The following is an 18,049-nucleotide window of genomic DNA, read 5'->3' as shown; positions in this document are numbered from 1 at the left end:
TCTCCAAGGCGGTTTTACCAAGTTTCCCTGCTATCTTTGCCTTTGGGACAGCAGGGACACCAAGGTGCACTACCACAGGCGGGACTGGCCACAGCGGACCGAGTTCTCTGTGGGGAGGAACAACGTCAAGTGGGAGCCACTGGTGGACCCCCGGAAGGTGCTGATGCCACCACTGCACATCAAATTGGGCCTTATGAAACAATTTGTCAGAGCTCTAGATAAGGAGTCGGCAGCCTTCAAGTACCTTCAAGACTTCTCCCCTAAGCTGTCTGAGGCAAAGGTCAAAGCCGGTGTCTTCGTCGGACCACAGATAAAGAAGATCCTGGAGTGCAATGAATTCCCCAAGAAGCTCACTAGTAAGGAGAAAGCAGCTTGGAACAGCTTTGTCGCAGTGGTTCGGGGCTTCCTGGGCAATCACAAGGCCGAAAACTATGTGGAGCTGGTTGAGACTCTGGTGAAGAACTACGGCACAATGGGCTGTAGGATGTCCCTCAAAGTCCATATCCTTGATGCTCATCTTGATAAATTCAAGGAGAACATGGGAGCGTACTCGGAGGAGCAAGGCGAGCGCTTCCACCAGGATATACTGGACTTTGAACGCCTCTACCAAGGACAGTATAACGAGAACATGATGGGAGACTACATTTGGGGGCTGATTCGTGAAAGTGATCTACAGTATAATCGTAAATCTCGAAAAACTACTCACTTCTAAATCTTTTGTAGTCATTTTTGTATTACTTTAGTATAAATACATGTTAATTTGGATTCATATGTTGTTTTTTTCTGACTTTATGTGAACGAAAAGACACAAATTCACCCGTTTTCTCATTGGAAATAGGTAAATTTCAAAATATCACTGTCCTGGTCACAAAAGCAAAGTTTGTGGGGAATAATAGCCATTTTCTATACTTTTGAGGCATAAGCAATTAGGAAATAACATTTACTACCCAGGAACAAAAATTGTGTTACATAGTGTAATCCATTGAACAAGTAAATCCAAATAACTGATGGTTCATCTTCAGCAACAACAACAAAACTTATTTACAAAAAAATAACAGACCTGTACCTTAGTATCCATTTCTTATATTTTGTTAACAGGACAGCATGTCTTCTAAAGACTGCTGGTTTTCCCGCAATATGCCACGGACTTCAATTCAGATACCAACATTGTTGCAGGAGGGAGCATGAACTGGATACACTGGGAATTTTGGAAAAATCTCTGGCAAATGAGTAAAAGTAAAAAAATAAAAAAATAATAAAAAAAAGGAATTCTCGTCTATTTACCCATGATGTAGAATAAAAAAAAAAAAAAAAAATAATTGGGTTTAGAGAAAAAAAATGCTGTATTACAGATAACATGGGATACACCAAAGGAAAAAAAAAAAAATGTGTTTCTAGTAAATCTGCAGAAGATGGTTCTGTATCACTAATGTTCGACCAAAATGTATTTTAATTGACCGCTCAAGAGGCCATCTAAATGGTTAGATTTATAGACAGGTAAATTAATTTATAAAGTGGATTTATAAAAGGGAAAATGCAATATTCTACAGACAAAATATTTCATTCTATTCTCCACTGTAAATAGGTATTCTTTAATCCAGGTTAGCTTCTTCAGAAAAAAAGCCTCAGGAGAAATCCTCTGTATTTAATGTTCCTTTGTAATGAGCCAATTATCCCAGATCAGTCAACAGTTAACTATTTTTAGCTCTCGTCATCCCAATTCACAAATCAGAACATGATATTCATGCTGCACCTACACATCCTGTACTGTATGTAAAATGCAAGTGTATAATTATGTGAAGACGGGCAGTTTGCTCCATATATCCACAGCAAGAGTTGGGAATTGGAATACACATTTACAGGTTACTTTATACCCAGCTTGTGGTCCATTAAAGGTTCACAGCAATTACATTAGGTTAAGAGGCTGGCAACAATTACTTGGCCTTAAGAATTTGAGATCCTGTTTATTAGAAAAGACTAACCTTTTATATCACACACAATTTCAATAATATACAGTGCTGTTAATAGGGGTAGACATATTCAGCACTCCCTGTTTCCTGTCCTTACATATAAAAGGCAATCAATTGCCTACTCCTGCTACTGTATTAAAACCACAAAATGTAGTTTTACAGTTGGGGTAAGTGTCAAGTTTAAATGTTTTCCATCAGGCTTTGTTTGGCATATGGCAAAAGGGGTCGCTTTTGTCTGCAGGAGTGCAAAGGCCAATGTAGTGAGTGGTCCCTATAGGTCCCCAGCTGCAGTGTAAGGTCACCATCACAATGTGCTACAGGGCCTTTTACTAGGTAAGCCACTGAAAACCCTGTACAGGTAATCTAGGGAGCTGCATCCAAACTCCGGATATAAAGAGCACTATCAGTGACTGTCAAGCTATACCCGGAAAGAGCCAAACAAAACACAAAATGCACATTATAAATATTTCAGAGCTCTGCCCAGAAGGACCCTACAACAAACCCAACAGATCAGGAGTGTCAAACCTGCTCTGCTACCCAACCCCCCTCCCCCAATGCAGATTCATTTCCTGTTTTGTTGGATCCCTGTTAGCATCCTCCACATAGCATCTCAAAACAAAATGGTGGTCCCCAGCTTGTGGATCAAACACACAACTAAAATGATGTTTGACAAGCAATTATAGCAATCTTACCTCTGCCATATACTTCTATTCCTGAGTGAAAAACGCCAATTCCAAGTGAGGTGGTGAATTCATTTATCCAATACTAAAATAGAAAAACAAACAAGAAAAATATTGCTTATCAAACCTTTCAAAGCTGGCCTATCAGATAATGTAAATTCTGTTTCACCTGGTTTCAATAATCTTGTAATTGTATCGATATTTGTTTTGTGTAGAAGTTTTATTTCAATGCTTGTAACTATTTTCAAATCCTGTCTATAAATATATAAAGCTTGTGATGTGGGAACCAAGTAAAAGCAACAGAACGTCAATTGGAGGGACACTACATACAGCTTACACTTATCATATTTAGACATTCTATTAAAAAAAATGTCAACATCTTTTGATACGTCATTGGCGTGTACTTAGTAACAACTTAATATTTCATTTATAAACTGGGTGCTATTTTGCAAAAAGCTGTGATTCTGCAGTCTGAAAACGATGGTCGTGAGCAGGAATAAAAAGATACTTTCATTACTGGATAATGTCGGTGCCGAAAAAGGTATTTAACTTCAGCACCTGAAGAATCAAAGAAAAAAAAAAAAAAAAAAAAGTGACAATTGACACAAATTCCCAGAAAATAAAGAATTTATGAAATATGATCTGCATGGGAACCAAAATGGCTGGAATGTAAAATACAGTATTTTAAAATGTTTCATTCATGTAATTTTTCATGTAAAAATGTATTAATTTGTTTTACTCCACAATGATTTGATTCAGCCCAGAGCATATACAGCACATTTGTTTACCTGCAGGACATTAAAAAAGAACCTTGCTCCACCATTCCATATGCATGCAAAATCTAGGTAGTCCTGGAACAGCCACCACAAACCCCTATGCAACGACTATTGCTATTGCACTTTTATATAAAAATCCAGAAACATGTTGTAGCAGGGTAGCGTTGCGGTCAAGGCTGGTCAGCAGCAGGAAAGCAAACCCAGGAGACAGAAAGCTGCAGTTAAGCGTAAAATGCACATTTATTAAACAAAAAGGCACAGGGGCCAAAATAAAAGGATCAAACAAAACAAATCTGGATACAAAACACTACTGTTCAGGCTGGGTATTCACCTTCACTGAACAGTTAAACACAATACAAAAACACACATAAAAAGGTGGCTTGAAGATGGAGTGCACTGCTCCCCTACACGGGAGATCCCACTCAAACACTTCACTAGACTGGTGTGGGATCTACAATCCCAGAACAAATTCCTATAGTATACAAAACAGCATAGTACACACACAGTGTCGGCGGTTTCGGGTTCTTTTTCAAGCTCCGATCCAAGTTCACTCTCACACTGACAAGAGGATTTCAGCCAGATGGTTTGGTAGCGCGCACAGTTGTGATCCTGTCGCTTGTTATGGCCTTGCAACAGCCCTGATGTGTATAATGGGGACCTTTTATACCCGATGCCCCGCTGGCACACACCTACCTGCTGATTAGGACTCCACTGCTCTCCCAGGAGTGTGAGGTTCTCCATTAACTAATTTACAATCATTACACACAACACTAGTTACAATATATGCATACAAGAAAAAAAAAAAAAAAAAAAAAAAAAACAACAACAACAACAACACCATGTAGTGCTCCTTCTCTGCCACACATGGTTTTATAAAAAAGAAGAATACAAATACAAGAGAGACACTCAGAAGAAATAAGGAGTAAATGTATTATAAAAATGGATGGAAATTTAAAACAAACAAACAAACAAACAAAAAGTGCAATGCTTGTGTTTCACCTCTACCCCACAATGGCAGGGTCAAAGATTGCATTGCCATGGTGACTGAGATGCCTCTTCAGCCTGTTTTAAGGGTTCACCCCTCTTGAAGATTAACTGCTCCCAGGTCCTTTTTTCTGCAGTAACAATATGTTGTTGCTTCCTAAATGGGCTCTTCCACCTCAAGTGGACCAGGGGGGTTGCTTGAATCTGTGACACTGTATATCCCTTACTGTAATTATATTACTTGAAAAGCATTTGAAACAAGCTTTAAAATGATACCAATGTTATTTGTCCAAATACCCCCCCCAAAATTAGGTCAAAGGTGACAGCTGTTCTTTTTTTATTCCATCACATGTGATTTATTTATCAACCAAAGAGGATGAAACACCTGAGACTTTGGTCCTCTTGAGCTTGAATTTAGATGTATTTCAATATGGAACAACTAAAATAAAAAAGGAGATCAGACAACTGGTGAATTATTTTTGCCTCATAGCAATTGGTTAGTAAGGCTACAGTATCAAATGATGTGGTCTGTGTAATTTCTACAGTCCAGATTTAACCATTTCCAAAAGCAGCACTTAAGAAAATTACAGGGATCACTGTTGCTGGGCTTGGGTCTCATTCCACTAAAGTAGTTACAGCAATACCTCTGATGGACTCCTGGGTTTCAGTGTAGCTTGTAACCCATCTCTCTAAACAAATCCTCCAGTTTTAACTATGGCAACCCAAAGGCCTGTTATTAAACAACGGCTACAAAGCCATCAGAATCATTCTTTGTTGTGTACAGTATAGTATCCTGTTCCGACAATGACACTATACTGTACTATACTTTAATACAATAATTAGGGATCTACCCAATTCACGATTTCATGAAAAAAAAACAAAAAAAAAACAAAACAAAAAAAAACAAAACGGGAAATTAAGGGGTCACCATGAAAATGCATAGCTGACTAGTAGGGAGATTTAAAAAAAAAAACAACCACACACACACACACACACACACACAACACTATTGATTTAAATAAACTAATGCACACCGCAAGCGACACAAGCTACTAACTAGGGCTGGTTATCGGTAGTCTTATTTGTCAAATAAGCTTCACGGCCCATTTTGCTTTTGTTTCCTGTTTTTTTTTTTTTTTTGCCTTAGGAGCCAATGGCTCATAGGCCAAAAAAATAAATAAAATTGTTGCCAAATCCAATTGCTGGGTGCCACTTCAGGAGCAAGTTGGTTATCATATTCAAGAACTTAAAATACGACAACTTTCTATAGTAACAATGTCTGTACTCGTTTGTTGCCACATTCTGCTGAATGGTTAATACATGCAGCTGATGACCGCAATGAACTCAGTATGTTTATATTTTATATATTTTGCAAGTGTTGTGTCTGGAATTGGTGACGGCGCCTCTAATTGTGTACAGATGTAACATGGGAAATGGCATGCTGCAGCTCCAATGCTCAGTGTTAGTGAAGTCCTGATCGACAGCATGCAACACAAACAGCTTTTATGGTTACATTTTACTGTTTATTTTTCAGTAAAAGTTTAAAATTGCACTACATTTTTAAACATCACTCGCTCACGTCTGGTCACCGTCACAACTTTTGCATAAAACTGGGGTTACTGTATTCTGCTGGTGTTAATACAGCACCGTTCTGCGCTTATAAGCATTTGTATTAAATTAAATTGTTATTATTATTATTATTAGTTTATTTATTACCGTCCTTCTCGCACTTCAGTTTATTAAAACATGCGACATGCATTTTTCTCCCCTAACAGACAGATGTCACAGCGTATACATAAATATTGACATATGCTTTTAAAAGAAAGAGGCAGCATTTTAGTTACAGGTACCAATTCGCCTAACCCCCAAAAAACTTTTTACAATTTTATTTTGCCGCCTTTGTAACCATTTGCAGTCAGAAAAATAAATAAAATAAATAAATAAATAAATATATAGCTGCAAGCAGCAATGACCGGGGGCCAAGTGCCAGACCTATGACCGTATTTCACATGTGGCATAGCATCCCATTGGCCTCTACTAGTCTTTGAACTTTGAAGATTGTACTGTATTCTACCATAGATTAATAGTACAAAGCTGAAATTTAACTTGCTCATGGCCTCCATGTTTTTGACGGAGCAACTTTACTTTTAAAAAAACTTCATAGGTCTAAGGTAAATGTTAAGGTAATTTTTGGATAGAGCCCATATGGTTTCCTATATGTGTTCCATAGTAACCATGACCCTATTTGCACTCTGTAAGGAGTTATAAGCTAGTTTTACATTTGACCTTAAGGAGAGGTCAAAGGTCACAATCAAGGCCATTTTTTAAAGTACAGCATATATGGGTTCCTATCTGTTCCATAGTAACCATGACCCTATCTACACTCTACAGTTATAAGCTAGTTTTACATGTCATCTTGAGAGGTCAAAGGTCAAGGTCAATATCAAGGGTTTTTTTTTTTTAAATAGGAGCATTGTTTGTTACTACTAGATGGCTAACTCGAGTCGGGAAGCTGTTGGTACAGGCCAGCATCAAGCCTGGACTACACTTGCACCAAATACCTCGCACCAGCACCTGCACGCAGAGCACTCACTGTCAGGAGAAGGGCCCGTGTGTGTTGTTTGTAATTCTTATTTCGGGACTGAACCCCGTGGTTTAAAGCTGTTAATAAACATGGTGTGTAGAGCCAGCATTTATTATTTAACGGTCTAAACAGAGCAAAAAATAAATAAAAACTGTTTTGAACCTTGAACTTTGTGTTTGTCATTGCTAAAGCACCTGCATCACCTGTACACCTGAGCACTGCAACCCACTTGTTCACAAGCATACATTAATTCCCATAGGCCTCCATTACTCTGTAAAGTTAAGAGTTTTTGTTCAACGGGCTCCATTTTATGCAACTAGAGCAATGCTGAAACTTGATTGGCCCACGGCAGCCATGTTTTTTACTGTAGCAACTTCATTTCGGCTTCATTTTGAGCACAGTGCATCTTGGACAATCCCTAACCATGTATACCAAGTTTCAGAACTCTGCGATAAGTGGTTTCTGACAAGAAGATGTTTGTAAAAATTGTTGTAAAATCCAATATGGCTGCCAAACCATGTGACCAATCGCGTTCATTCAGCTGTGAACATTAGTTCCCATTGGTGTCTACAACTCTGAGTTTTCATGCAACGGTTTTCATTTTATGCAACTTAAGGTTTTGTTGGCGGAAAGAAAAATAATAATCTTAAACAATAGGCTTCCCAGCCATGGGCTTGGCCCCCTAATAATAATAATAATAATAATAATAATAATAATAATAATAATAATAAAACTGCCAGGCAGTTTTACGGCTTCCAAGCTCAGTACCAGCTGGACATTTTGGCAAGCAGCACCAGATCAGTTTTATGGAGCAGTTTCAATTCAAAATTAGTGCAGTAGTTCATTATTTCATAATGCTTTATAAAACTTTAATACACCATAGTAACCATGACCCCATCTACACACTGTTAGGAGTTATAAGCTAATTTTACATTTAACCGTAAGGAGAGGTCAAAGGTCACGATTAAGAATTTATTTAATACAGCATATATGGGTTCCTAAATGTGTTGTATAGTAACCATAACCCTTATGTGCATTGTAAGGAGTTGTAAGCTAATTTTACATTTGACCTTAGGAGGTCAAAGGTCACAGGCAAAGTGATTTTTGGATACAGCATATATGGGTTCCTATCTGTGTTCCATAGTAACCATAAACCTATCTGCACTTTGTAAGGAGTTATAAGCTAGTTTTACATTTGACCGAAGATTTTGAAAGGTTTCATAAGAAATGTGTCAGGCGGTCATATTGGTTTACGCACAAACACCATTTTTGAAAAAAGTCAATTGTATTGACACAGGGCTGATGCTTGTCAACTTTGGAGTGAATCAAATAAACTGAAGCGGTGTTAAATTTAAGAACGAAACATAGTTACAAAAGAACACCATTTTGCCATATTTGAATTCCATTGTCCCCAGGACAACGCCTACCAAATCAAGAGTTAGCTGGTTAAACGGTTTGCAAACAGAAGCAGTTTGATGTTTGGGCGTGTTTTGGCGAATTTGGTGGCAGCCATTTTAATAGTAAAATTTATCGCAGCAACTTCTGCTTCACTAACTTGAAGCGGGTTTGGTTGCGGATGACGTATGCAAAGTTTCAGATCAAATTAGTTCACTGGTTCAAGAAGATTTTGAAAGGTTTTTCCAAAAAATTTGTCAGGCTGACATCTTGGATTTGCAATTTTCTTTGCATCTGAACTGTAATCTACACGGGATGACACCTGTCAAGTTTCATGTTGATTGGTTACACCGTGTGCGAACAGGAGCAGTTTAAGTTTTGGGAGGAAAAACAACAATAAAAAAATAAAATCTTTACAATAGGATTCCCAAGCCAGCTTGGAAGCCTAATAATAATAATAATAAACTGAGTGTTTGGAGAGGTGACTGTAAAACTAAAAACCATTAAAAAAGGTCTGAGTGTTTTTCTGTGTTTTCGGTCCACTGTTACCTTGTTTTCTTTTGTCTTTTGTTTGAACAAAGTGTTCACCTTTTTTGTTTGGAGGTAAAGGGACTAGCCCTCCTCATTAGGTAGGTAGGTAAGTTCTGTGTTTAGAGCCTTTCATAGCAAGGGTTTTGTTTGAAAAGATTCTGTGTGAAAAGTATTTTGTTTCTTTTTGGTGCTGCAAAAATAAAACCAGCAATTTCTCAAAAGAACCCTGGTGTCTATCTGCCTCCTTCACCTACATTGACAATAGCACTGAGGGAGGTATTGCCCTGAGGGGCAAATATTCTCTCTCGGTTTAAATATTCATATTAAAAGAGACAGCATAGCAGCAGGGGTAGGGGGTGTGGCCCCTGTGTTTGTGCCTTTATAACATGAGGTTTAATCATTTTGCAGACACTTTTATCCAAAGCGACTTACAGAGACTAGCTGAAGTATGCATCAACAACTGCTGCTGCAGAGTCATTTACAATAGTCACTTAACCTGCAGCTTCAGGCATTATAGCCCTGTCGGTATCAACAGTCTTCCCTCAGGTCAATAATTTCCCACTATAGCCCTCTTCTCCAGTCCATCCGTCCATTGTAACATAACGTTATGACTGAGGCTCACTTTTCACCCTTACACACACTGACACAGACACAGAACTTGCGGTTTAAGCACTTACATGCTCTTATATTATTTACAATAAAAAAAACAAAACAAAACCCAACTCCACTTTGGAGCGCTAACTAAAACTTTTCCTCTGTCACTAACTACAATTAGATGGCCAAGCCATTTACCAGTAAAACAAAACAAGTATCACACTAACACAGTATATCATTGTTTTAAATCTGTCTCTTCAGCAGCTGGCTTGTACATCGGCCAGGCTGCCTATGGCTGGCTCTCCCTCAGCAGCAGCCTCAACAGCAGGGTCTCTCCTGCCTTTATGCAGGGCTTAACCTGGAATTTGCGTTGCCGTTTCTCCTCATACGAAATCGCCGCATCCCCTTTACTGGCAGCCTGTGACACAGCAGAGACTGATGATGTCGAGGGGATACTCTTGTTGATTGCCGCTTTCCTTTGTTTTTTCCAAATTGAATTGAAAAAGCCCGAGGCTGAATTTTGGTTGCCCCGGGCAACTGGGCAACCGTTAGTGTCAAGCCCTGATTAAGATAAAACTGAAATCAACCCACTACTGCGTTTTCACTGTACTGTGACAAGAAGAAACCAGCATTAACTTACATTGCGCTTGTCAAGTGAGCCCCCAATTATTTGCATTGGAACAGCTTTTTGGTGATGTTTTGAATAATACTTGGTGGTTATCAGTTAGCCTGACGACATGCTCAGCAGATCTTTTGCTAACTCTGTTTCCCCACATTTAAATAAATATTTAATTAGCCTGAGAAATGAGCAATGGAAAAATGTCTATGAAACAGACTGCACAAGTAACTAAGTGCAGAAGCAGTAATAAAATGAGGAGTAAGAACACATTAAAATGAATAATCTTATGCAAATGTAGACGGTATAAAAGGATCTCTGTCCGATATCAGTACAGATTTGCTCTTTGTTACATTTTATTTTTCTATGGAAATAGTGAGATAAGGACATCTCCATGGCATCCATTACCAACTGGAGACAACTACACGCACTGCAACACCTCTCTTTTTTTCAACTACGTCATGTTCATGGAGAATACATTAAACCACCTCTGCCAGAAGCTGAAATCTGGAATGAGCTAGTGTCATCTTAAAGTACCCCCCCGGTCTTTAGTCCACACTACAAAACCGCTGTACAATTGCTTAATATGCTGGTACTAATCCAGATATGCCAGTGCCCTCCTGTGGATAACACACAGACTGTTTTAGGGACCCCGATATCGGTTCTTAACACTACATTCCTCTGCATATGTCACATAGCAACATGCAGTATACAATAGGCTACTAACTCTGCCTCGGCACAAGAAAAAGCAGATTGAGTTCAGTCTGCCACATGCTCTGGAGCACTTACAGTTTTTATAATTTTTTTCTGCAAAATATCTTGGAAAAATATTTCGCGTAAAAATGCTTCTAAAAATGAATAGTAAGAATATATTTAAATTTTGTAGCCAATGTTAACTTAATTAGTAGAATAGGCGCACTCTCGTTGTCCCCTTCTCTGGGGATATACAATATATCCCTGTAAGGGGGGGGGATAGTACTGACCACATTTAATCCCACAGACAGCATACCGTATTTATACTAATTTACCATATCAACAGCTATTAGATTTGAGGCAGTATCAAAACACTACAAAAGTGTTACAAAGCAATTTCACACAGCTGAAGTGGTGGGCATCACCGGGTTAAAATAATTCTCACCAGCTCTGTATTATAACACTGGCTCTGATATAAGGCTCCTACAACCTGGCTTTCAATTACTTTAAATCTTATTAAAGCCACCCTTCACTGCCAATGCCAAGGACTCTCAGCATTATAACACAGTGTAACAAATTTATTTTTTTTGGTTCCTGGGTAGTAAGTGTTATTTCCTAATTGCTTATGCCTCAAAAGTATAGAAAATGGCAATCATTCCCCACAAACTTTTCTTTTGTGACCAGGACAGTGATATTTTGAAATTTACCTATTTTCCAGAACATTCCAGATAGATTCAGTGCTGAGTAAACTTGGAGTAACTTCTAGAACTTTCCAGTAATATAAATAGTAGTATAAATACAGGGGTCTTAAGCCCACCAGTTCAGTTTAGTTCCAGCTGCCTAAGTGGATACATATCTGCATTTTTGGCATCAAGGTCATAGGAGACTTCAAAATGGTGGCATTCCTGATGGGTCTCCAAGGCGGTTTTACCAAGTTTCCCTGCTATCTTTGCCTTTGGGACAGCAGGGACACCAAGGCACACTACCACAGGCGGGACTGGCCACAGCGGACCGAGTTCTCTATGGGGAGGAACAACGTCAAGTGGGAGCCACTGGTGGACCCCCGGAAGGTGCTGATGCCACCACTGCACATCAAATTGGGCCTTATGAAACAATTTGTCAGAGCTCTAGATAAGGAGTCGGCAGTCTTCAAGTACCTTCAAGACTTCTTCCCTAAGCTGTTTGAGGCAAAGGTCAAAGCCGGTGTCTTCGTCGGACCACAGATGAAGATGATCCTGGAGTGCAATGAATTCCCCAAGAAGCTCACTAGTAAGGAGAAAGCGGCTTGGAACAGCTTTGTCGCAGTGGTTCGGGGCTTCCTGGGCAATCACAAGGCCGAAAACTATGTGGAGCTGGTTGAGACTCTGGTGAAGAACTACGGCGCAATGGGCTGTAAGATGTCCCTCAAAGTCCATATCCTTGATGCTTACTCGGAGGAGCAAGGCGAGCGCTTCCACCAGGATATACTGGACTTTGAACGCCTCTACCAAGGACAGTATAACGAGAACATGATGGGAGACTACATTTGGGGGCTGATTCGTGAAAGTGATCTACAGTATAATCGTAAATCTCGAAAAACTACTCACTTCTAAATCTTTTGTAGTCATTTTTGTATTACTTTAGTATAAATACATGTTAATTTGGATTCATATGTTGTTTTTTTCTGACTTTATGTGAACGAAAAGACACAAATTCGCCCGTTTTCTCATTGGAAATAGGTACATTTCAAAATATCACTGTCCTGGTCACAAAAGCAAAGGTTGTGGGGAATAATAGCCATTTTCTATACTTTTGAGGCATAAGCTATTAGGAAATAACACTTACTACCCAGGAACAAAAATTGTGTTACATAGTGTTATTTTCCCCCAGAAGTAGAAAATGACTAGTATTTTGTTTCAATTTACATTTTTTAATGGTAAGCAGTTTATTCCCTGGGTGAAAACTACTGTATGTTACTGATGTCAGAAACTTTCAGTTTTAACCAAAGTAGTACTGTGTATTACTGATGTATAGTTGCTTTTAGAACAATAGAAGTACATTGTGCTCTGCAGCAAACTGTTTAGCCATGGTCTTTTTAACTATAGTCCACTTGATTCAGTGCTGCAGTCTGTTCCTCATCTCATTTGCACTTTTAAAACAAAAGGAGTTAGGAATTAAAATTCAGGGTTAGCTCATCCATATTAATCAAAGGTTAATGCTCCTTGAATGAAATGAAAATCTTCCTTGGATACCTCCAAGTTAATGGAAAGCCAGTTTCAGGACCATTTAATACAACCGCATATATATTCAACTGATTCAAAAACAGTCGGGAATACTTGCAAATGCTTGCCCTGGTGAAATGCAACATTCAAGCCAGGGTTACAAACACTATAATGTGTGTCTGTGTTCACTATGACAAAAAAAAAAAAAAAAGAGGAATGGCAACTCCAGTATGAAAACCTACACTATATCCCTGTGACCATTTCTGCACCATAAGACAACTACAGGTAATGAAGCTTTGTTGACAAACTGATAAGACCAAAGTAGAGGCAAAGCCACCGCTTATCGCGTTACAACAAAGAAAAAAAAAAAAACATGCATGCAGTACCTGGTAGTGAATAGCGAGGGTAAAAAACTAATACAAATAAAAACAGAATTGTGGTTATGACTCTACATTGTAGGGTACCTCTACACAGCAAAAGTACTGTACAGTACTGCAACTGTACATGCCGAGCCCACACAGTCATCAGACCAACCACAATGGAATGCGTGTCCTTGGATACATACAAACGACTATTCCAATCTGTTAAGGTGAAGCAGAAGTTCAAAGTCAGTGGTTGTTCTGCTAAACTCCCAATTTCTACTCTAACTATCTCCACTTCCAACATGAAGCATGTACAGAATGCTAAAACAGCTCTCAGATACATCCCCGAGAGAGCTCTATAGCTGCCACAGGAGATTCTCTTCCCATGAAATCAGTGTTCGCGCCATTGCCCCCTGAAATAAATGTCCCGCTGAATTTCTCTTAACGCGCCCGTGTGTCCCCCTTTCTAGACCAGACACAATACCAATATGCAGTAAATTAATGCATTTTGTTTTAACATGACATGTCTGACGACAGGCTAATCTTTTTTACTTGTTTGTTTACACTTGCATTTTCATAATTAAACTCCCATGCTTTTATTCTCCAGTCCAGTAGAATGCGCTCACACCCTCCCTGGTTACAGTCAGTTTCACAGTAAAGCCTGGACGACAACATCAGGCTTGTTAAAAACATGGCCCGGCGCAAATATAACCTTGTATCCCTGTTACACCCGACCATTACTTCTGGAAGAATAAGTCATCAACTTCGGCAGTGACTGCTGAAATGTAGGCCATTATATTTGTGATTAAAAATGCTGTGAAATTCATCCGCTGTAAACGTATCTATTTGCTAGACTGATATTTGGAGATATGGAGTGACCTAGCAAGTGAATGGAAGAAATTTGAACTTCTGCGTACTGCAGTACAGTTTATATACAAAGTGCAGTAGATTTGTGAAATGAAAACCGCATCATTGATTAAAACAAAAACAACAAAAAAAAGTAGCCTACGGTAACATTATAACATATGTGAATTTTGTCTTTTCTATGACAAAAAATGCTAAAATTCAGGGCCAAAATAATTCAGTATGTGTTAAGCACAAACTGTCTCTTGGCCATTTCGCCAGTAGGCCTATAATGGCATGATAAAAAATAAATAAATAATAATTATATATACAGTGCCGTGAAAAAGTATTTGCCCCATCTGATTTTCTGCATTTTTTTGAGTCATGAACACTGACCTTAGCCGAGGCTTGCATTGAGCCACCACTGGAACCAGAAATATCATTATGTGCAGTATTAAAATATGTTAAAATATAGCAAATCCACAAAACCAACTAAATGCATATGGTATATTTGACATTTTATTTTTAGTGTTCTGTGTACGGGCCATCGTTTAACCTTGAAAAAAAAATTAAATACAGAGTACCTGAAACAGATCTACATGTTTATCATATCAACAACATCAATGTGTGTTGTAAAAATAAAGCAAAAATTGTTACTGTCCAAAAGACTTACTTGGGGGCTAAGAATGAAATGTAAAGAAAAAAATGCCATTTTTGATATTAAAATTGTCAAAATAAAGGGGCAGCTGGAAGGTAAGAATGTACCAGTCAATGGCATTTAAATACTATTAAACTTTATCTGTTGGTAATGTGGTTTCTTCTGCAGTGGTTCTCGAACTGGGGTACATGAGAAATTATGAAATGGCGGACAATGCATTTTATTTAGTACCACTTGCCAATCTATTGCAAACTTTTGTCATGTAATCAACGTTTAATCTCTAACACCAGACTGCTGTGCTGTAACAGAGTTTAATGCACACATGACTAATTTACATATTACATATGTGTGTTTTAAATAAGCCCTGTTGTTTAAATGTCATATAAACAGTTGGGTGGTTACTGCAGTCTGTCTTTGGGATAATTTTTTTTTTTAATTACATATTTTAAAAAACTAAAAGCCTAGTCTTTAACTCATTTTATTTCCTGTGTGCGTTCATGCCTGCAAGTCGATATATTTTTTTTTCAATGACCCGATTAAAGTTTATTCTAACTTAAGTACTATTGTTTCATTTCAAAATACAAAATGTATGGCCAATCAGAAACCAAAGTATTGCCATGCGGTCTAATTTGACAAGCCATTACATCTGGTGTGAGAGTAAGAGTTTTTAGCTTTCAATCCAGTGAAGAAATATGGATTGTTGGCTCAGTACTAGTACATTACTACAAAGGGCGATCAAGACAAAATACCATCATAGAGATTAAAAACATAAAGCTTTCTCCAATTTCCCTGCCATCATCAGCGATTTCTGTGGCAACAAGCAGGGAGGAACATCCACCACACTGATACTAGGTAAGCGTTATTATTATTATTTTTAATTAGCATCAGTACTGTACGTTTTAGTCACCAAGAATTTAAAAATGCCAATAATATGTTTTCGTAATAAGGTCAGATGTAGAGATGCGTGGATAGTGAACTTTTCTTTGCTTTCTTTTCTGTAATTTTATTATCAATAAAAATACATGACTACCTTTTGCTATCACAGAATAAGTAGTCCTATGTCATTTCTGAGTAACTGAGGCTAGCACGGAGACTTTGCTGATTTTAATTAATTAGTTATTATAATAAAATTATGTTGATGTTCCCAACAACTAGAAACCTGTTTGAGGGACTATTTTTATCCAAAAGTAAATATAATATATATTTCTGTTATAATACTGTAACTTTTATAATTGTATCCATCACACACTCCAAGGCTTGTGTGTTTTGTTGTAACATGTTATTGTACAGACCATTTTTTTCAGTTTTCATTTTATTAGTATCAGATGAGGGTACGTGTTGGACTACATTTTTTGGAAAGGGGCATGCAGCTTAAAAAGATTGAAAGCCCCTGTTCTAATGTGATTTGGTACAATGAATATCCTCTACTTATACACCAGCATCACAGACACATTTCCCAATATTTTCCCCAAAAGTGACAGTTAGTATTGTAGAGACACCTTGGTTGTGTCTACAGCTGTACAGTTTTATTTTTTGTTCTGGGGCAGCAGTGTGGAGTACTGGTTAGGGCTCTGGACTCTTGACCAGAGGGTCGTGGGTTCAATCCCAGGTGGGGGGACACTGTTGCTGTACCCTTGAGCAAGGTACTTTACCTAGATTGCTCCAGTTAAAACCCAACTGTATAAATGGGTAATTGTATGTAAAAATAATGTGATATCTTGTAACAATTGTAAGTCGCCCTGGATAAGGGTGCCTGCTAAGAAACAAAAAGGTCAGTAAACTCTGTTGGCATATTTAAAACAAACAAAAATAAATGGTGGTTGGTTCTGAATTATTAAACATACTGACCTCCCCACTGAAGAAAATGTCCCGCTAACAAATTTGAAAGGGGGCCACATTGACCCTCAGTCGAAGTCCTGGAGCAAACACTGATGAAATCAGGGAAATGAGGAGGGGTTGAGCTTAGGTCCTCAGGCTACTTCGAACACATCAGCAGCCTTATTACACTCCACAGGGGTGGCCAAGTAGGGGTGTGCTGATACTTGTAGAGTAATTGCCTTTAAGAAGTATTTAATTAAAACAAATTAAAAAATACATACACAGACAGACAGATAGATAGATATAGAAGCAGGTATTCAACAAATCCAATCATTAAAGTGTTGAGTTCAAAATAAAAAAACAGTGTTTTAAAGGCCGATCGCACCATATTTCTCATCCAAGGCGCTGACATTTTTACTGCCATACTGAGTCCGTAGACGTATTTAGGTCTGAATAATCTGGCTTTTTAAATTGTTACACTTGCAATTTACTGTCCTGGTTAACATATTACATACATTTAAAATCCCAACGTACATTTCTAAATGGGCCTAATTTTGAGTTTCTGTACCAGATATGTTTCTGAAAGTAAATATAGGCTTACTGTATTGCAACAATTTAGGTTACATGTAAAACTAGAAGTTATTTGGTTTCTGTACAGTATTTACTTCTAACTTTAAGGCAGGTGGACTGTCATGAAAAGTATATATTCCTTTTACCTTGCGATCACATAAAAAGCATATTTTTCCTCTACGCTGAAACCTAAACAGTGTTTTGCTACAGTGCAATTTGACAAGCAGTTGGACTACACTGGAAGGTGAAATTGTGACACTAAGGAAACTAATTTATTATGTATCAATTTACATTTTCTAAAGGTTTATTAAAAACACTGTCAGACTCATCTATTCAGTGTTGGGCTTTGTTAAATACTAATTTGAAGTTAAAAGAGAAATATTAGTATTAGGTGGACAAAGCACTACACATTACTGTTCATGTCACAAATAATTAATCTCAGTGTTTTTAGAAGAGGAACAGCCTGCCACAGTTGATCAATGTTTGCAAAATGCTGGATTTGGTATGTGAATACTCAAACAAGACTTAAATTAGGTCAAGACAAAAGGTAGATTTGACCCAAGGCATGTTGTCTGTTATGACTCAAAAGTTCAATTTTGCTCTCAAACAGAACCCATATACAACATTTTAGGTTATATTGCTTTTTGCATAGATTAATTTCAGTAATTTCTACAAAAAACAAAACTGCAGAGCAGCCTTCATCAGGGGGTCCAGAGTGGCATGACCCTGGGGTGTGCAGGGGAAGTCAAACAGGAAGGGGAAACAAGATTGATT

General features: G+C 38.1%; 1 protein-coding gene across 2 annotated transcripts in view; it reads right to left on the bottom strand.

Moving 5' to 3' along the window:
* LOC117410609 (deubiquitinase DESI2) overlaps nucleotides 1-18,049 on the bottom strand; it is a 72,735-nt gene that overhangs the window by 30,134 nt on the left and 24,552 nt on the right. For both annotated transcript variants that reach the window (XM_059025415.1, XM_034017278.3), the window contains one exon: nucleotides 2,663-2,735. In XM_059025415.1, the coding sequence (XP_058881398.1) occupies nucleotides 2,663-2,735 (73 nt within the window). The remainder of the gene's footprint in view (nucleotides 1-2,662; nucleotides 2,736-18,049) is intronic.

Source organism: Acipenser ruthenus, chromosome 6, assembly GCF_902713425.1.
Source record: "Acipenser ruthenus chromosome 6, fAciRut3.2 maternal haplotype, whole genome shotgun sequence".
Lineage (NCBI taxonomy): Eukaryota > Metazoa > Chordata > Actinopteri > Acipenseriformes > Acipenseridae > Acipenser > Acipenser ruthenus.
The sequence above is the reverse complement of the archived record's forward strand: the minus strand, read 5'-3'. Positions and strand labels throughout refer to the sequence as shown.